This window comes from Thermobia domestica, chromosome 7, assembly GCF_964235325.1.
Source record: "Thermobia domestica chromosome 7, izTheDome1.hap1.1, whole genome shotgun sequence".
NCBI lineage: Eukaryota > Metazoa > Arthropoda > Insecta > Zygentoma > Lepismatidae > Thermobia > Thermobia domestica.
Window position 1 is genome coordinate 159,554,129 of NC_137460.1, and position 22,350 is coordinate 159,576,478.

The window sequence follows — 22,350 nt, forward strand, 5'->3', positions numbered from 1 at the left end:
CAAATTTATACTTCTCCGTACATTCACATAGATTTACGCATGTTAGTTAACGCAGTCATACTAAAGTATGTTTACTAAACTCCGTTTCGAATCTCGTACTAATTGAATTTCGATTGTATGTCCGCTAATCCAGTGCTACTTATTGGTAGCACTGATAATTTTAAATTAACGAGTTCCAAGATTATAGAACAGAATTCAAGTATCACTGCTTAGTGTACCCTGCGTATTCCAAAGTTACGTGGTATGTTTTCGTGGCTTCTCATTTTCTTTTTTCTTTCTTTCGTTCTTGCTTTGTATATTTCTTTTCTCGCACTTTTGTCTTTCAATGTTTTCTTTTATTCGGTCGGTAATATATTAAACGATACGGTAAGTTACCGCCGTGAACAAGTAAGATTCTAGAACAAAAACCTTGTATGCATTAGCTGAACATTTGAAATTATTGTTACTACTAGAGATTGCATTATTCGCATCTCTTATATGAAGTTGCAAACATCAGATTTCTCCTTGTTGTTGTTTGATGATTTGCACTGAAATGACGATTAGTTTTAACTCCACATTTACTTAGCGATTTTACTGAGAGTAAGTGTCGTAGTTTCTGCTTCATATTGACTAACAAAAGCTCTTCATATTTAAAAAAAAATCAAATTCGTTGAATATTTGCCTTAGAGAATTACGTATGAAAACATGTTTTTCTCTATTTTTTCTACTTTCGTATGTAGAGCTTACACGATGTTGCAAAAGAAATAATTTTCTGATTTAGATAAAAGTTGTTTTCGTTATTTCGTCTTTCGTATAGCAATATAAGGTGTAAGTAATCAGAAATTGTTTTATAACATATTTAGTATTGAACTTAAAATGTCTCATTTTCAGTAGTTACGTGGCACTAGGACTAGCATTGCGATTTGTATTGGATGCACTGAGAAAACCTCATGGAAGCAAGATGTATTATTTTGGTATTGCTGCCTTAGATCGCTTCAAATCCAGGCTTAAGGACTACCATAAGTATTGTGAACATGTTGCAACCATTCCACACTTCAGTGAGTTTCCATCACATCTACAAGAAGTAAGTTCGTAATATTATGTTTTCATATGATGATTTGAGTAATCAATTTTTTGTAGCGTATATGATTTTGAAAATTAACAGGAATTACAGTTATGGTTCGGAGAAATTAAAGTAAAAAATTCACTCGGAAATAATCTTTAACGTAGATAGGTAATGGGTTATCACACTAAAAACCGAGACAAATTGTCTACTGAAGCACATATTTTTCTAGCTTCCAGGTAATGTAACAAGTGCATGTACAGTTGGCGTTAGAATAACGGCGTGTGTGTAATATTTGTGATATATCTCATAGAAATATGAATACTTACCTAAGGTTTAGCGTGTATTTCTAATGGCTTACTAACAGTGGAGCCATTAATAGGACTGGGAACAGGAAGATAGTTTTGTGTATTTTGAAATTTTTTAAATTATTATTATTATTATTTATTTCACTTCCTACACGTAAAAATAAATATAGATTGACTATTAAAACATTCACCAATGTTACAATGTTTTACACAAATCTAAAGCTCAAATCGAATCGTTTCATATTCGGGGAGGGGGGGGGGGGAGAAAAATAACAATGTACGAGGGGCATTCAATAAGTAAAGAGACATTGCTATAGCTCAATAAAGATTTATTTCAATCTTTCGAAACTAAGGCTATTTTTCAATATAATCACCCTTTACAGTAATGCATTTGTCTCATCTTTCTTGCAGCTTCCTAATTCCCTTGGCGAAGAAATCTTTCGATTTACCCCGAAGCCACCTTTGCACCGCTGCCTTAACTTCCTCATTGTTAGCAAATCTTTTTCCACGTAGGGCGTCTTTGAGTGGTCCAAACAGGTAAAAATCAGATGGGGCGAGGTCTGGGCTGTAGGCAGGATGAGGTAAGACCTCCCAACCTAATTCTTGAAGCTTATCTCGGGTCAGCTGGGCTGTATGAGGGCGGGCGTTATCGTGCTGAAGAATGACTCCTTTTGAGAAGAGTCCACGGCGTTTGCTCCTGATAGCTGGTTTAACTTTGTGTTCTAGCATCTCAGAATAGTATAGGCTATTGATAGTTCGCTGATCTTCAAGGAAATCGCAATAGATTGGACCCTGTGAGTCCCAAAAGATGGTCAGCACCACTTTACCAGCGGAAGGTTGAACCTTGAATTTTTTGCGAACTTGGAGAGCTAGTGTGTTTCCACTCCATACTCTGCCTTTTGGTCTCAGGGTCGTAGTGATAGATCCAGGCCTCGTCGCAAGTCACTATTCTTTCAAAAAAAGCGTCTCCTTTAATCAAACTTCGTTGCGTTAAGGCTTGACAAATGGAAAGCCTTGATTCTTTATGAGCGTCAGTAAGCTGTTTGGGAACCCATCTGGCACACGTTTTTCTGTACTTTAAAATGTTCCTAATGACTTTGTAAACAGTTCCAACACTTACTTGAACTTCCTCAGCTATCATTTCAACAGTAATTCTTCTGTTATCACGAATAAGTCCGTCAATCCTCGATTGCAACGAAGAACCAGAAACTTCCACTGGACGTCCACATTGGGGTTCATCACCTACACTTGTTCGGCTACTTTTAAACCGATCAACCCACTTGTACACATTCGCACGGTTCATACAACTGTTACCGTACTGTCTCAACATTCGAGAAAAAATTTCACTTGGTTTTACACCTTCTGCGACTAAAAACCTAATGACTGAGCGCTGTTCTAAGGTGCAATCTTCTAGAGGACTTGCCATGATGAATTGATATTTTTGAAGTTATGTTGACATAAAATTACGAAACAGCAGATCGTAGCATATCCCAAGGTTGCCAGCTAACACTCCTGAAACAAAAAAAAAAAAAAAAAAGTGTTAAAAATATAGACTTTGTCTCTCTACTTATTGAATGATCCTCGTATAAATACGGTCAAAGACAATTTAAATAGACCTTGAGATAGGATGTCTGAGATGGGATGAACAAACAAGATGACAAACTGATAAACGTTTTAATAAACCTTCTATATTTTGAGTAATTTTTTTAAAAAAAAAATATTTTTTTTACCTTGAACTACTTTTCTTTACTTTTCTGTTTTTTTCTTCCTAGTAATTCTCATCAGAGTTCCGTGTGTTGTAAGCCGAAATATTATGTAAAATACACACTCAGGACATTTAGTAAGTTGCCATATTAATAGAGTTCGTATAAATAGAGGCCTTTGCCTATTTGTGATGTTGCCAAAGAAAATCAATAAATTTGATACCTAGAGACTACAATAGTGTGCATTTCTCTTCTTGGTCTACCAAATCCCGTGTGATCCTTTTCAGAACTGTGTTCTAGTTCATAGATAGGGCGTGTACCTCTCGACTCTTTTGAAATCATGATACAGCAGCTCTATGTGCAAGTAAAGACTTTTCTGAAGAAAGTGGGCGTAATTTTAATATCACTACGTACGTTTTGCGCTTCAGTGTGTGCATTTCTGCATTCATCAAATTACTTGAAAGATAGGAAATTCCTCAGCGGAAAGTGTTTTATTTATTTTTCTTATTTCTGTACACACTTTCCATTTTTTTCTTTTATCTAAATTACTTGAAGAAAAAACAGAAATTAATATTTCTAAATTTTTGTGTGTACTGAGGTACAAAATAACAGGAAAATCTAGTAACTGAATGACGGACTTGATCCTAATCTCTGCAATCTAGCTGTGAAATTTTTGTTTACAGTAATATTTATACTCTTAAGTTGTTTAAACCAATAAGTATAAATTAGTTATTGTGAAATAGGGAATTATAGAAAAGGGAAGAGAAAGGGGATCGAACCCGCAAACCCGTTGTTGGTGTATTCCTTGTTATTCCTTCTTTCTTTTATTCATTCTTTCCTGTAATATGTTTTATTAGTTCTTTCGTGTATATGATATTGAAGGAAACTATATATAAATGCTTTGTCTTAATGCGTACGCATATTTTTGTTTCCACAGTATGTTGAATATGGTTTGCGGTCACAAGAGCCACCACATAAACCCCAAGGACCTGTTCTTCCTGCTAATCTTGCAGCAATGGTTAATCCAGTACCAGTTGTTACTACAGGGTTTAAGACCATCACTTCTACCACTATTACAACCACCACGACTGTAACGAAGGCAACCACTACCACAACCACTATTACAGGAAGGGTAAGTACGATTTGAATTCTGGAATATTTAAGTGTATGGTGACTAGAAGTGAAATATCATTTATGGAAATATATATGTTTTCTATCGCATTCTGCAGAGCATGAATGATCTGAAACAAAATTAAATTCGTTGTAGAGGTATTAAGGTTTAGATTATAATCGGAACTTTAAAACATAGATAGGATTGAAAAAGGTGCGACTGTTTTGTTTCTTCAAACCCAAATATTTTAGTGAAGTCTATGATTTTCCCCAAGTGGCAAAATGCTTCTCACACTCCTAATTCATTTGACAATACTTTCACTTTAGCTACTTACAGAATTCTGCATATTCATAGTTGGCAACGTTGACCCATACTGCGCATTAACACAACTGTAATTATTTTGTAAATAGTTCAAATAACTTAATTTTTTTTCCTTTTTTACAGTGCTTTCTATAAAAATCATAGTTCAAAATATGCCTTAATTCTTTACTGAATTGAGCTATTTACATCATACTTAGGTGAACAAATCTTTACAGCATTAATGATTATAATCTGTAACTGAAGTGAATGTCGTACGAATTAGGAATGTGAGATGAAATTGATACGAAGAATTGCCAACTGAGGAAAGTGAAAGTGCCATATTGAAATAGTTTTCGCTCTCGATAAACAATTCGTCACATTAGTTAAATACCCTTATCTTAATTTAACAACAATTGAATATGCGACAAATACATATCCTGACTTAACTAATAACATTAGCTTTTTTAATCTTCGCATGAATCTCTAACCATTATACGTAATATATTCCGCACGAGTCGCTGCGAAACAACAGTGTAATATTAGATAGGTGATACTATCTTCTATGTCTGCTGGCGTAATCATGTGATCTGAGGTAGTAGATCGATGAGATGCATCAGTTGCAGATTTGAGTTTCACCTAGATCACAAGTTCACAAATCATCATCTCATAATTCATATATTTATTTTAGCCTATAAGACGTAATCTAGGTAGTAAAATTTGAAAAAATAAACAAAATAGTATCTTGCGAAAATTTCCGTTGCTTATTTCATTTCACTCAATAAGTGCTAGCGCAGTTACTTGTAACAACTTTAAAGATATACGATTATCGAGTAAAATAGACTAGCGTCCATGTGCAAAATAAGTAGCTTCCAAACTCGAAATTCGGTTTAAATATTATTTGTACCTCAGAATACATTACCCGATAAGTACTAGACCAAAAAAATTTTATCATACAAGCTATACAAGTGAAATGCGTTTCCTGTAGTTTGTTAGAAAGTACTTGTTTTTGTTTAGCAATGTAAATTATTCTGATATTTATAATATATATTCATTACCATCTAGCGATAGGGTGTTCACCCTTTCTTAACACTGACAACACTAATATTCACCACTAAAGGCAATAAGCACAATCATGTACCTGTTTTTGTAGATACGTTGTGGAATAAAGTACAGACACTTGTAGGCTTCATGTGACCTTGCATATTACGTGACCAGCTTTCATCTTTCATCAGTTACTGACAGCATTGTTACCCGGGAAATCATGTGTTCTTTACTCTGTGCTTTCAGCTTTCTTAATATTTGGTGTGGATTTAAAATTTCTTTGTAAGATACTTCGTAAATACTACCTGACATTATGCTTGTTGTTCATATATCAGTGGTACTTAATACTAATACGGAAAATTAGAGAGTGTAGTATTCAGTTTATACTATGACTTAATACTTGACCGATTTGTGTGTGTGGCCGGCCAACATGACCTAGCGGTCTAAGACATTAAGCTAGCGACCACAAGATTGTCTGTCGCGAATTCTGATGCCGCTCAGGGTATAGATATTTTGTATTGGCCTTCCACTATTCATTTCATTATCATTAGTTATTTTTCATTATCTCCTTTAACCCGAAGGGCATAGTCGTGATAGGTAAAACCCGATTTTTTTGTATCAGTTCGTTTTTAATTTTGTTTTGATTTGTTATATCTGCTAAACTGTAACTTTTTTTGTTATTAAGAAGTTAATTAAAGGAAGAACATACTTTAACCTACATACTAGACTTCCAATTGTGTACAGTTCATTCAATAATCAGTGAAAATCCACAAACGACTTAACACGACAAAATTTAATACATCAATAGATCACAATAAAATAGCAGTCAAAAAGATTTAATTGTTCCACTGACATATAATACATAACTTGAAATATATAATGGAAACTTGGCTTCTGTGACGTTTAGCAACATGTTAGGAACTTTCATTGCTCTCATACTACTTTTTTCTTTCCTCTCTTTAAATACTACAAAGTTCATAAATTGGTTTTACAGTTTTATTTATTTATTTATTTATTGCGTAATCTTGAAATGCTTAATAAAATACTTACAGGGTGTCTACTGATACTTGAAATACTGGAAATTGGTATTAACACCAGAAATCTGAAAAGTATTACGTAATATTGGAGAAATATTAAAAATTCTCTTTGAGACCTTTCAAGGTAGCAGCCCATCATTTGGGTATAGGTGTAGATGGGCTAACTGGCCAACCACTGAAAAACAAGCTAGTTCGGAAAAGAAATTCGTTAGTGTTTACAATATGAAACCTTAATTAATTTTGGCATCAATCAGTTCTGGACATGACGTTAAAAGGTTTCCTCAGAGACAGGGTTGGTAACAACCATGGTTTTTATTGAAAAAAAAAAAAACTTTTTTTTTTTTTTTTGGTTTAAATAATTTGCCCTATGTATTCTTATCATTTATGGACAGAAATAAGTTTGTTTCGCCTTGGTGTTATTATGCAACAACAGGGTTATCAGGGTGTCGATCGGTCACGAAAGTCACGAAATTTAGCTTTTGGGTCACGATTTTTTAAAATTGTACAGATGTAAGTACAAAACGTCAAAATTCAGCACCAAAAATGTTTATAGTCGGCTTTAGACGCTACCAAATCACAAGTAAAGTACGTTTCTATCGCATGGATGAAAATTTGGCCTGATTCGTACCCAAATTCGCTCTTGAAAATGTTAAAAAATTTTATGATTTGGTAAAGAAAAGGTCACAAAAAAGTCACGAAATTTATGCTGGAAGAGGTCACATAAGCTTAAAGCGGAATCCAAACCGCTTCGCGACTTACATTCGAGAAAAATTGTCCTCCGTTTGAACTCGAAACCAGGACTAATTGGTCACAAATGCGATACGTCTGCCGACTCACTCACGAAGGACTTCTGATAAACATACGTTGTACTGATCTTTACGTGGGCCTACTTGTTAATATAATTGTCAAGAGTCATTTCAGAAGGACAAAAAGATACAGTTGCAGAAGTGAAACCATTATACAGAATTACATATAGCCAATTTCAAAGTACTACAGAGTACAAAAGAACTAATTTAGTCCAAGTTAGTTAACAACGACTTTTATTAGTCCAAGTTAAAGAAATGGAAGAAAAGTGAATAGAGATACGAATTCAGGGTTCCCACATTCTGGAAAATTAGGGAAAGTCAGGGAAATGGAAACATGTCAGGGAAAGTCATGGAAATTATGCATTTCGTGTAAAATATCATGGAAAGTCAGGGAATGTAAATGTGCAAGGATGGAGTACTGTATGTAAATGTGGACATGTGAAGAGAAAGGCAATGATACATTATTCCCAGTGATAATAGTGATAGTACAGTGTTGCTATTTCATACTGAGGGAATAAGGTAGTCTATGTATGTGCGTGTGTGTGTACAAATAGTGGCAAATTAGTATTACAATAGTGCGTTTTTGGATCATGCAACATCATCAGATCTACTGCAGTCTTTTCTCAACGGACTGTGTCCTCTTCCGCCAAACAACTTGCTGCAGGTGTCAATGGATGGGCCCAATGTTAATCATTTCTTCCTGAAAAACTTGAAAGAAAAACTGAATGAAGATTTCCCAGATGAAAAAAAAAAAAAAAAAATAGACATTGGTGTGTGTGTGGTTTACATGTTATCAATGGTTCAATCAAATGTGGTATTCAGTCTGCTGGATGGGACTTGCACAGTTTTCTTTGTGACATATACTGTGTTTTGTGATTCTCCAGCTCGTCGTGCAGATTACACTGCTTCCACTGGTAGCAAGATGTTTCCTTTAAAACACTGTGCAATAAGATGGGTAGAGAACGTAGCGTGCGTGGAACGTGCTTTACTTATTTTTGATGATATAAAGCAGTTTGTACGAACAAATAAAGAGATCAAGAGTAAACCATTTAAAATTATTGTGGAAGGTACAGGTGATGCTTTCATGAAGTGTAAATTATGTTTTTTCAAGACTGTCTCAGCAGAGTGTGAACCATTTTTAAGAAAATTCTAGAGTCCTGAGCCATTTGTTTGTTTCCTGTACTCAGAACTTCTAAGTCTTTTAAGGAATCTAATGACTCGTTGTATCAAACAAAGCAGTATGAAACTTGCTGACAGTGCAGTGAAGCTTCTTGCATTAGATTTGACATCCAATGAAAACTTGTTGGAAGTAAGAAAGGTAGACATTGGTTTTAAGACAGAAAAACTACTGAAAGAGCTTAATGCGTCAGATAAAGATAAACTATCTTTCAAGCTTGAGTGTCGAAACTTTTTGCTGGGTACAATCAAGAAGATTGTGGAAAGGAGCCCTCTGAAGTACAAACTGGTACGTGCTCTGTCAGCTTTGTATCCCAGTCTACAGAAGAACAATCCAGAACGTGCTCAGACTAGGATGAAATGCATTGTACAAACTACATGAGCATAACAGGATATCTGATTCTGTAGCTGAGAAAGCAAAGAGTCAGTTTATGTCTTTCTGTACTGAAATCCAAGGATACCTTGCAGTTGACTTCAGAGAATATGAAGAGAAAATGTGCAGCACTAGGTTAGATGACTTCTTTGCAAAGGTATTGTCCAAGAAACAAGAGTATGCTGATTTGTGGCATATTGTGAAAATATGTTTAATTTTATCTCACGGCAATGCTTCAGTGGAGGGCGGGTTCTCAGTCAATAAGACACTTATTGTAGAAAACAAATAGAAAACTCTCTAGTTGAACAGAGGCGGGTGCATGACGCTGTTATGTACTATGGAGGTGCAGAATCTGTTCCCATTGATCAAAGAATGTTTTTTTTCAGTTCGCTTAGCTCGGAGACGCTATGATAAATACCTTCAGCAGAAACAAATCCAGAGTGCAGAGGAGAGTAAAGTCAAAGCTGGAAAAAGAAAAGTATGGGCTGAAGTCAAGAAATTAGAAGCAAAGAAGAAACAATTGGAATTATGTTATAAACAAGAACAGGACGCTCTCGTACAACAAATTCAAGAACTGAAAGCAAAACATAGTTCTGTTTAAAATGTGTGTAATACATATCTCAGAACTGTCACTGTTAGGATTTTCTTGATTGTATATTTTGTTGTTTTGTCAAGCGAAAAAATAACTAATTTCCAATGTCAAGGTATGTGGTATTGTTTCATACATATATAATATTGTTATATACTTAAATATTAAATTTTGTTTAAATTGTTTAATATAATAAATACATAAATGGTAATTAAAGGAGTGTGATGGACGGCTATGGGGATGGAGGAGGGCGTTAAAAAGTGTTTGATAGGACTTACCACCTATCTTCCCATTGATATTGAAGAATTCAAGTCAGGGAAAACAAGAATTTGAGTCAGGGAAAGTCAGGGAAAAGGATCTTCACTTTTCTGTGGGAACCCTGGAATTTGAGTCCACTGTGACTCTGATCTATTTATACATAAATAGATACCAAAGATACTTCTCATTTCACTAAATGCCTCTCGTTAGGGTTTGTATGACCCACACACACACACAAAGTACGGCATTTCGATGTATTTTATCAATAGTAAACATTATTGAAACGAAACAATATTTAGAATTTTTCTTTGATTGCAGTTAGATAACAATAATAACAACCTATAAAAAAATCACAAAACAAACATTCATACAGTTATATATATATATATATATATATATATATATATATATATATATATATATATATATATATATATATATATTAAAAAATCTGCTTTTGTAGTATCTTTTTGAGTAATGAATGGGGGATTTAGGTCTGAATATAATACGAATAATATACGGGAGTGAAACGTGATAACCCACAAAAGTGTGTTCATCAAGATTTTACAAACACTTACACTTCTAAGAACATTTTTCGTTTTTTGGTTTAAACCAGCTCAGAGACACTATCATCTACGCTCTGGACCAACTCTAAGTATATGTGATACGGTGAACCAGATGAGGAATTGGGTGAGTACCCCTCTCCCCAAACACACACAGCAGAGGAAAAAAAGATGAGTGCGGATTATGTCAGGCATTCTGGGGAAGACTTCGTTTTTTTCAACATATTTTATAGGCTGTTAAATATCACAGCATACAGCCGTATGTGGCACTCAGTTTTTTCCGTTCATTGCTGGAATTTTTCTAGCAGAATACTGGAAGAATCTAAGTCAACTCCAGTAGACACCCTGTATATAGTGAAGTACTCGATTAAGTTTTGTCGAGATGTTGTCTATTATCAAGAAATAGTCTGAAGATCAATTACGATGATGTATACGTAAACGGCGAACTGTTCGACGACAGTAAATATTTTTTGTTTCGTTTTAACAACTAAGTATTAAAATTTAAAAACTACACAGAAGAATTATAAGATTGGGCTTTGAATTTTGCAATATTTTGTTAACGTGAAAAATTGAGGGGTAGCCTGATGAACACTTGAATATTTCTGTTGGTAAAAATATTTATTCAATCATATTGTAAAACTTCTTGACTCCACCACACCTGGATTTCTTATAACAGATTTGAGTACGAACCAACAATATCTTTTGGATATCTGTTCAACTGTTTCGAGCGATGTTTGTTTCTATAGTCGATCGAGAAAAAAGCTTGAACCACTTGTCCAGTCGAGATGATTAACGACGGCATACCAAATGCATCGGTTGCATGTAAACACGCCGCACTCCTCTAAACAACTGCAGCTTATTGTAACCGGTGTGGTTTGGGGTCAAGAAGTAACCATCGATAACAACGAATTACGACTCTTCTGAAATATGATGCACTTTCCTCGATTTCTACCACACCACTTGGGAGATCTGATTGACAGAGTCATTCAACAAAACGCATTCTTTGCCCATCCTGAAAATCTCCTGCTGACTTTAAGAACTGGCCAAAACTCAGAAAAAATATCTTGGTTGGCGAGGAATGAAGAAAGCAAGAGGATTGAGAAAAGGCAAAACACTTTTGTTTTACCAACTATCAATTTTAATGCAGAACTATACTGTGACATAAATCATTGGGCCTCATGCTCCCACTACAAACTTCAGTTGACCAATAATATTACAAATGAAGAAATAAATGACTGTCTTAACAACAACAATAACAAAGCGGAAATTCAAGACTTTCCTTGCCACACCTAAGGAGTGGAACCACTTGTGAAAATAATCATAGGCGGCTGCTTCTGTTTTCGCCGTCAGCGCACGTGATGACTACATCAAAGCGAAATTGGAATCTAGAGGACGTATGTCGACATTTCGAACAAAAAGTGACTACAAAGTCCAAGGAGAAAACTAGAAGTAAATCTTGGCCTATCTCTTAGTAAAATCATGTTTGTTAGCATCATTTGGTGTGTGGACTTCGCAGTCTCCAGCCACCTCCTCGTGGTGAAATCTTCAGTTTATTTTCAAAACAAGCTGTGAAAATAAGCGAAACGCTGGACAGTAATTGAGGAACTGTTAGCAATTAGAAAGCCAAATCTTTTATTTAGTTTTACATCGGAAACTTTCGAATAAACTCACTCAATATCAGTTGGAAAATATCAATAGAAAAATGGCGTTATAGCCTAAAATTAACAATTTTCGACGAAAAGCTTATGTAAAAATACATAGCACATAAAACCAACCTTGAGGCACGAATTTAACACATTTGTCTAAGTAAGACAAAAACGACTATAATGCAGAAAAAGTACATAAAATAGCCAAATAATGAAATTTTGTGAAATTGTTATTCGTTACCAAATTACTATCATAATTTCAAGGCTGATACGCGCCACCTAAACTACTGCGAAAACAGGGGTCTTTTTAATCACAAATGGTCACTTTTCCGCGTTACCCACCTTAACATTTTGAAAAAACCTATATATATATATATATAATATAATGTAGTTACACAAAACTACTTACACAGATTTTACAATCCCTGTTTGCGCTTCTAATTCCGCAAGTGCCCAGCATCTATTATCGCGTAAGCACTGTTCCACCACCCGTACATCCTTGTCCATGGCACAGGACGCCAACTGCACGGCAGATCGACAGTAGACATTCTGCTGTGTTTGAAAGTCACTATCCACCTCGTCACTCTTCGGTAGGGTAGAGCACGCGCATCTAGTGCTCCCCGTAACTCGATGTGTCATTCCTGCCGTGGAGAAATGCTACTTTCGCATACGCACGTTATTTACTCTTCGTGATCTACATTCCGGACCAGTGTCAGTCACCTACTGAACTTCGTGGGGTGCTCAGACATGCAGCTCGACTCACATATACCTTCTGGTAGGACCATTCGACATTACCGTAAGCTCTCCAACATATATCTTCGATCTGTCCTGTTATACCCCATTGGAAAAAAAGGGAAGAAAGTTACTATGATTTATGACTTAACCCTCGTATGTATTTTATTTCACAGTAAAACAGTCATTTTATTTCTTTCGGACTTTGTTACCTTCGGAAAGGAAATATTTCAATTAGGAGAGACTAGAGTTCATTTTTGTTTATCCTGATGTTTGTTGATAGGAACAGTCAGTCTTCCAATAAATCCATCACGAAACCAAATCTATGTCACGTGGTTGAATTCCAAAAATCTTGAGGTTTTATCAATAAATTGTGATACTGTTTCTGTCCCAAAGATTTTATCATGAGTGCTAAAGAACTCATTTAAAAATTGTAAAATGTGTATAAGGGTATAAAAATAGTCGTGCCAACAGTTCTTATTCAGTTCTTGTTCGTGATATAGGAAGAACACTAAAAGTACAATGACTGAACAAAACTCATGGGATAAAAGGTCACTGATTCGCGGGTGGACACTACGTGTGCTCAACGCGAACTGCAGGGCTCTGCTACGGCTTCAGTTGTGTGTAAGACGTTGTGGGAACTGGCTGTGTGAGTGATCCAGTAAAATGCAACGTCGTCGTGAGTTGACTGCATTCGAACATGGCATGGTGGTAGGATGCACGACGCATGGGACATCCAATTTCTGAGGTGGTGCAGGAATTTGGCTTCCCACGTTTAATCGTGTCGAGGGTGCACCGAGAGTGAGTCAATGAAGATGTCACAGTCCACAACATATACCATACGGGGCGTCCAGATGCCCTCAATAACCGAGACTGACGACACCTGGGACGAATGGTCAACAGAGACAGAAGAGCAACTGTGCAACAAATCATGACCCAATTCAACACTGGCCGTGCTAGAAACGTCTTCCAGTGGACAGTCCGTCGGAACATGCGTGTCCTCGGGTATGGGAACCATCGCCCTACACGTGTGCCACTGCTAACCCAGCGTCATCGGACACTCCGGCGTGCATTTGCCACCAATCACCACGAATGGACACCGCAACAGTGGCGTAACATCATATGGTCCGACGAGTCACGTTATCAACTGTGCCATGCCAATGGGAGGCACAGACCGCATGAAGCGATAGATCCCGCATGCCAAGAGGGCGTGGTCCAGGCCAGTGGGATATCAGTGATGGTGTGTGGTGCATTTTCCTGGCATGGAATGGGTTGCCTGGTTGTTCTGGAAGACACATTGACTGGCCCGCGGTATCATCAGGTGCTCGGAGACCATCTCCACCCGTTTGTGATGTTTCAACACCCTGACGACATTGCGGTCTTTCAACAGGACAATGCAGGGCCACATCGCGCCAATATCACAGTGACTCGTTCGACGAGCTTGCAGGTGAGATCCAACGACTGAATTGCCCACCCAGAAGCCCTGATATGAATCCCATTGAACATATCTGGAATGCCCTTGAACTCAGGCTCCGGGCATTGGATCTAAAACCCACGAACAGGCCACAGTTGGCTGCCGCTGTGCAGACTGTGTGGTGCAGGGTGGCCACTCACCGGGAAAAGTCAGGGAAATTTTTAATTCTGGAAAAGTCAGGGAATTTTGATGAAAAACCGGGAATTTTTCTTGGGGGAAAATTTACGTTCTGCTGTATTCCTAGCCATTTAGGCGGTTTATTTATATACAAAATAGCTTTGGTCGCTGGGGGCTTCGCTCCCAGATCTCTCATTTGTTCCAGGTTTCGTTTATCTAGTTCTGCTGGTTTGGGCTGTGCATACTTTCTTCATGTTCTTTTGTCATTTAGTGCTGCCCATGAATTGAGCTGGAGCGAAATCGGGATCATTTTGTAATTAACACACTTGTTTTGTTCGATGGCTGCTCGATTTTCAGAATTCGCTCGGGGCTGCGCCCCTGCATCCCGTTTTCGTAGTCACGTGATTAATATAAAGGCTGAACGGTAGTTGAGTTCTGCCGGAAGAGTTCCGAATTTGTTTCGGATTTCACAAAATGTGTGGAATTTTGGTTAATGCGTGTATTTCTTTGTGGAATCAAAAACTGTGTGGATTCCACATGCATTTGTACTCAGTGGCGGCAGTACTTTCTGCGACACACGATTAATTGGCTATGCTTTTTACAGATATTTGGCCTTTTGACCACCAATTTGAGGTAATGGCATTCCCCTCCCCCTAGTTTTTACACCCAATTCCGCTACTGCATGTACTACTGTTCTTAAAAAAAAAAAAAAAAAAAAAATTCTTAAAAGCACATTTTATTAGAGCTCATTTACTTCAGTTCCGTTGTTTTGTTACACAATATTTCCTATCTATGTTGACCTGTTCCCCGGTTGCATAACCACCGCACGCCATTGCTGGCACGACAAAACCTTTGGGACCCGGGCCTACCTAAAGTTGTTAATGCCGGCTTTCTAGACCGAAGTCCGCTACTTCTTAATACAGGTAGCTCCATAATTCTCCTCTCCATACTCTCTGGGGAAACGGGATATTATTAGCCACATGGAAGGCAAAAAACACACTGCAGCTGTGAAGAACTCTCTAGTAACTCGGCCGATAACAACTTTTTGTCAGCAAAAGAATGCAGTGGAATGTAGTGGTCAGAGTCCAGGTCCTTCTTGTCCCGCTGAAGAACTGGTTGTAAGTAAAGAGATGCTGGTGGCTTCCGAAGAATCTATTAAAAATAATCATGCTAATGTTATGGAGTCGTTTCTAGTGTCTGAGTCAGTAACTGAAGCTGAAGTTCTGTGGTGTTTGCAGGCAGTAATGGAACACTTGTCATTCCGATCTGCTTTCCGACTGGCAACAAATTTCAAGCTCATGTTCCCTGATAGCGAAATTTGTAGTAAGATGCAATTACAACGTACCAGATTAGCTTATACTATCGTTCATGGTAAAGCCAACTCAAGATCATGCAGCTTTACATTTGAAACACACAATAATATTGCAATTTATCAGTTGATGAATACCTAGTTAACCGTTTCGTGAAATTCTGATGACTACTTTGGAAAAAGTAAAAAAGATGGCTTTAACTTTTGTAAGATGAGCAGTAGATCTGAGATTAAAATTATCCTACTTCATCATAACATTCTGTAACAAAGGACACAATTTCACTTGGTAATCACACACTAGTTGATTCACTTTTGAGCAAAACTAAATATTCGACTACTAACACTGAAACGTTTACTTGTCCCTGTTCTATTGTCGTCTTATTTGCATAGATTCACCTAGGGATATAGAAACCAGTCTTTCCGAATTTTATCTATAGTGTTTTCAAAACTAGGAACAAATTGACGTTTGGAGAAGCACGTGGTACGCTGTTGCCATATCTTGCACATCGCGGTGAATCATCAGCTGAAACTGTTCTGTGAGTTTTAATGAAAAGGAAAATCTCTAAATATTGTTTTGTTTGGATGGATGAAAGGATATGTTTGTCGTCCCAGTTTGTGCATGTTGGGAAGGGGGCTGTGTGTGTTTTTAGACTAAAATAGCTTCTTTCCTTCTAAAAACACGTGTTTACTAGCGGCAACATTGGAATATTAAGGTCTGTTGCCACAGAAACCCTCCACCCACTGCTGCTAAAATGACATTTATGATTCGACTCTCGCTGAGTGACCGCAATTATGTGACGTAGATTCCCCTCTTCAAAACAAATCTGCACGTGTTTTTGAGCTGTCAATTTGTTTCAAGTTTGAAAGCACTTGAAAAGGTCGTACAATATAAAGATAACCATGAAAGTTCTGTCAGTTTTTTTGGAGGTCTGTGTTCAGCTAGCCCTCACACCCTGAATTCAATGCAAATGGAGATAAGGCGAAGGTCAGTAGTTGGTGTGAGTATATTCAGCATACTACCTGGTTGTTGCAGTTCAGTTACAACGTGAATTTGCGTAAGGACGAAGTGAACATAGGACCTCCACAGGGTGTCATAAGGGCGTGTATGCTGTACGAGTTCAAACTGGAGCCAAATGCCGCTGCAGCGGGGCGGCAGTATGCCATACCTTTGGTAAAGGTGTCGTGACTAGGGATAGTGCAGTAGTGGTTTAACAAGTATAAGGACGGTGACAAAACACTCGAAGACGCACCACGTACCGGTAGACCAATACATGTACAAAGTAAAGATCTTCAGACAGCAATTGAGGCGAATAATGGCTAGACATGTGAGGAACTGGGACTGAAATTCAGTGTGAGTGGAAAAACCATTTGGCAGCACCTCCATCACTTGGGAAGCACTATAAAATGGGTCGATGGATCCCACATGATTTGACTCCGGGACAGAAGGCAACGTGAGCAGACACCTATGTTTGTTTTCTGTCTCGTTTGAGTAAAGAACCATGTGTGGACAGGATGTTGACATGTGATGAGAAGTAGGTCCTGTACGTCACTCCACGGCGCCGTCATTGGTTAGCATCCCACGAACCGGTTCCAAAACCAGCACTACACCAGAAGGTCCTCCTGTGTGTTTGGTGGACTGCTCGCATCATCGCCCAGGAATTGCTATCAGCTGGTCAGAACATCAATGCAACTGTGTACTATCAGCAGTTGAGCCGTGTTCAAGAAAAACTCAAAACTCTGGAGCCAGCACTTCTGAATCGCAAAGGGGCCATCCTCTTACAGGACAACGGTAAGCCCCACCTGGCTAGGATGACCCGGGACACCATTCTACGCCTTGGATGGGAAACACTATAGCATGCGCCATACTCCCTGGTTATAGCAACGTCCGATTATCACCTGTTCCATTGGACAGTCATCTTAGAGGACGCCAGTTCAAATCCCTAGTAGAGGTGCAAAATGCATTTAATACCTTCGCTTCATGGTCCACCAAGTTCTACCATGATGGAATCCATGGCCTTTCAGAACGTTGGCAGAAGATCGTCGATGCTGATGGGGATTATTTTTGATCTTCCATTAACGTTTTACGTGACATATAGATGTTCGAAGGTAGTAGGTGACAAACTTTCTTGGTTACCTTTATATATACAACGTTATACCGAAGAATTAACAGATTGTTTATTACTTAGTGCGTACAAATTACATAAACAAACTGAACTGTATGAAGCGCTAAATTCTGGTATGTCTAGTATACTGGATGGAACTCTTCAAAGGTACAACTCCTCTAGTTTTCTTGGTAATTCATGTCTGCTTGATTTTATCCAATATTCCTCTCTCTACCAAAGACGATTGTTAAATGCGTTGTGCAGGCTACGAAAGGGGCTTTTGCTTGCAGTGAGGCAGCGAATGGACTTTTTTCCCCATAGAAATGCAGATTTTAGGATAGCATAAATCCTATTACTTAAGAAAGGGCAGAGAAGGGAGGAAAGAGGCAGCACGGTCTGTTCATGGAGGAATCATCACTGACGTATAGAATTACAGCGTCCTTGATGCAATGCTTTTCGTAACTTTTGTTTATAAAAATGTGTAAAAGAAGATTTATGATACTGTAAAGAAAATTTTAGAAGAACTGACCATTAATACTATAATGAGGGCAGGGCAGTTGAGAGCAGAGATGTTCACCCTCGCGAGGGTGGCCCTCTCAAGGGCATCCTCACCCTCAAGTTCCCTCGCCCACAGTGACGCGAGGGCGAGGACAAGCTTCGATGGCGAGGGTGAGGACACGTTTTGGCCACGAGGGCGAGGACAAGCTTCGATGGCTAGGGTGAGGGTGCGCGAGGGCGAGGACAAGCTTCGACGAAGAGGGCGAGGACAAGTTTCGGCAGCGAGGGCGATGGTGCGTGAGGGCGAGGACAAGCTTCGATGGCGAGGGTGCGCGAGGGCGAGGAAAAGCTTCGACGAAGAGGGCGAGGAAAAGCGAAGGCGCGAGGGCGAAGAATTCAATAACGAACTTTTTAAATGAATTAAATGTAGACACACTTAGTGTAATCCACTTCATCAAAGTCAGTTATTAGTTGATCAATAATTTTAATTGATCTTAAATTAGGATTATCTTATAAATCACTACTGTTAATGGTTTAATTGAATTGTCAATTTTGTAAATAAAATCTCATTCTAAGATAATTACGTCAAGTGTAGATCGCAACTATCTAGGCCAGCCCACAAACTGTTTTTAATTGAAATCCTATCCGTTTTCCAAGTACCCAGTTACAAAACTATTAAGTCAATACTGAAAACTAAAAACGAAAATATTTATTGCAATTAAACGATTAACACGATTGGTATTATTGGACGGGAGCACGTTGGCTCAGTGCTACAGCCAATCTCTGGTTTCAGTGGTCACTCGTTCGATCCCAGGCCAAGTGAGTTCGTGGAGGACGATAGCGTATACTTGGGTTTTCTCGGGATTTTCCCGTTTTCTCATTCCACCTATTCTTTCATCATCATTCACTTGCAATTCCATCAGTCTCCTTTAGCCATCGATGGCATAGCCGTTGGATGTTAAACTAAAGATTTATTTTATTTATTTTTATTTTTATTTTTTTTAAAGATTGTTATCTTTGAAAGCGTTTTTAATATAGTGTAAGAATATGCAGCGCACAGTCTTGAAAAGGGAGACTATTTTGGGCATCCAGTAGGCTTCTTTCTGTGATCTGTTACCCTTCATTATCGACGTTTTTATTATTACTTTTTTTTTTTTTTTTTTCGCTAAATAGGATATTAAAATAGAATGATTTGGTTCTATATCGCAAGTTTTAAAGCTCCCTGACAACTGATATTTAGTCAGCACAGCATAGGAAAACTTAGAAATAAAGAAGCAAAACTACCTGAAGTATTCGGCTATGGTTCATCTAATCATGGGCGTCGTAACGAGGGGCTTGGGTGGTCGCGTTCCTCCCAGATTTTCGTCACACGTATCTAAGCAAACTAAGAAAATAAAAGCATATATTCAGGGGTGTAGTCGAGAGTATACGAAGGTGTATTGCTCAATCTTAGTCATTTGCGCATACTTTCTGCTTCAAGGCGTGTAGTACTATATTCAGAACTAGCATATATAACCTGTGAAATTTTTAAGACTAGCGTATACTCTGTGAAAATTTTAAGACTATGGTGTACGCCGTGTGAAATTTTAGGACTTGAGCAGGAAGTTTTTGATAGTCTATTATTGCAACACAGCCCCTGCCCGCTGCAGCCCCTAGTTATTCGCCTCTACTTTCTAAACATTTTCTATATATTTTACATCCCTGGAGTTGGTGGCCCCGCATCGTGGAGGTTGTGGGGACATTATCTAAGCCTTTGTTCAAATGACCTTACATTTGAACCTGTTAAGTGACCTTACATTTACATAGATTACTATTGAGATAAGTGGGTAAAACTGCATTCAGGTTTACACCTATAATTTCATGATTCTTAGTGTTCATCCTCCCGAAGGTGAACTTTGGAAGATGTCCTCAATTCTAACTATAGAGAAACGTTCTCACACAACAGAATAAACATAATTTCAAACCGTTCATGGTCTATATTTAGAAAAAAATAGCACTCTACTAACGTAATTTGCTGTTTTGGAAAATATAAGTTTTACTTATGAATATCTGGGAATCAGTCGATCTGTCTGTATTCTGACGTATTAGAGTTAATGTCCCTTTATAATTCATCACCGATGCCGATGCTAAATGGTACGTGAATCTATAGTTTATGGTAGGATCCGAACCACCATAATGCGTTCAAACTTCACGCAAGGGAATCGAACCTGAGACTTGCTGCAAAGCAGACATGCTTGCTAGACACTATACTAACTTCCTTTGTATATTTCAATATCATTAACTTTCAGTAATCACCGGTAATCGACCTATAACCAGAGTCTAAGTCTAAGAGGGAGTTATTGAAAATGTTTAATTATCCTAATTTTTATGTAAATATTTCACTTTAGAATATTAGCGTTTAAATACTCCTCTCCCCCATACAACCATTACACACGCTAATACTATGTAACAAGCAGTAACGACTACATATTATCAGGTGCAACATTTAATCAATCAACATATATAAAGCTTATAAAATTTTAATTAGTCAGCTGGATTACATCTTATGAAAAAAGTTGAATAATTTCCACCTTATATGTTAGTTGTTTGACGTAACGTAAGCATGAAGGTAAGCTTAGATCTTTGTTCGAAATTCACATTGAAATGATATTCGCAAAGAATCTTCAGTGGGCTGAATCTCTTTCGTTCCAGGTTGGCTGCAAGACTGCGATAATCGTAGGACGTAAAAAAGATTTTATTCTCCAGTCAGAATTTTTAAACTATCCTATCTCTTCAAGTCAATAATTGCCTGTTTTGCATTATTACTTTTCAACCATAGAGCAAAATAATTCAATCACTCTACTCCTGTTTTAATGATGTATGGCAGCGTGTAACAAATTGTTGCGAGGTCCTGTGCAAGAAAAGTTTGTGATCGCCCTTTCAGATTTTAATTGCTAATATAATAAAATTTCTGGAAATCAATTAATCTACACATTTAATTATTTGTGCTAAAGAAAATAAAGGTTTGTTCTCTTACTTTCCCGTTCCACCATTTCTTTCATCGTCATTCACTTGCAATTTCATCCATCTCCTTTAGCAGTTACATAACTCTGGGGCGCTAAACTAAAGATTTCATATTTTCTTTCATTACTACAATCTTAAAGTTTGCACGACATTATTAATTGTTGAATTGGTGGATTTATAAAAGTCAGTGCTAAATCATTTTAGGCTCGATAATCTTTCCAAGGCCCCTAGAGGCGCTAAGCTCTGAGCGTGCCATTTAGGGAGGAACGGTGGCTCAACGATAGAGAAATTACCTTTGTTCGAAGGGTCGCATGTTCGATTCCCGTCCAAGTAAGTTCGTGGTGGAGGACATCGTGTTCGTAAGTTTTCTGGGGATTCTCCAGTTTCCTACCACATTCTCATTCAACTATTTCTTTCATCATTCACTTCTGTCTCCTTTAGCAATTAGCTTGCATAATCGTGGGATCTTAAACTAACGATTTCATTTTTCATTTGCCTTTACGTATTTGTAGTGTAAGGAATCCTTGAGACAACGTTTGAAAGATATCATTTCATAATTGTGGGAATTACTGAAAATAAACTTTCCAACAATGATAGCTGCCAAAAATGAACCAAGATGATAAAGTGCACAAATTGGCCCCTAGGGTAGTTTCTTAAGACAAAGTTTCATATTTATGGCAATTATTGAAAAAATTAAAAATTTTAACATTGTTAAGGTAGGACAAATGTATCTCTATTAGTGGTGAATATTAACAATATTTGAGCATCGAAATTAACCTTACAAGCACATTGACACATTTCAGTTTATATTTTAAAATACCAATTAACTTAGATTCACATTCAAATCAATGAAGTCATTCATGTTATAGGTTAGAGTGGGTATATATTTCCGAGTGATAATTCAACAATAGTGTTCTGAAGTATTTTATTTGTTTGCTGACGGAGTTTCAAAATTAAGCTCTTTAGATCTTTCCCTTTGAATTTGTTCAAATTCCTCAGTTACGCTACATACATCAGGGATGGCCAACGTGTTGACAGTCAAATTCTGACAGATAGTCCGCGGCAGTCACTCTACCGCCACTCATCAAACCTTGATTTCACCCTCATCCTCATGAGAGCCACCCTTGTGTGGCTGAATACTTATGCTTGCATCGTAGTTCAA

General features: G+C 37.6%; 1 protein-coding gene across 6 annotated transcripts in view; it reads left to right on the forward strand.

The window, feature by feature from the left end:
• Window positions 1-22,350, forward strand: part of Not1 (CCR4-NOT transcription complex subunit 1) — a 225,256-nt gene that overhangs the window by 81,044 nt on the left and 121,862 nt on the right. For 4 of the 6 annotated variants that reach the window (XM_081765495.1, XM_081765493.1, XM_081765497.1 and 1 more), the window contains exons 17-18: window positions 871-1,063; window positions 3,991-4,185. In XM_081765495.1, coding sequence (XP_081621621.1) covers window positions 871-1,063; window positions 3,991-4,185 — 388 coding nt within the window. The remainder of the gene's footprint in view (window positions 1-870; window positions 1,064-3,990; window positions 4,186-22,350) is intronic. The other 2 variants (XM_081765494.1, XM_081765498.1) reach the window with 1 other exon arrangement.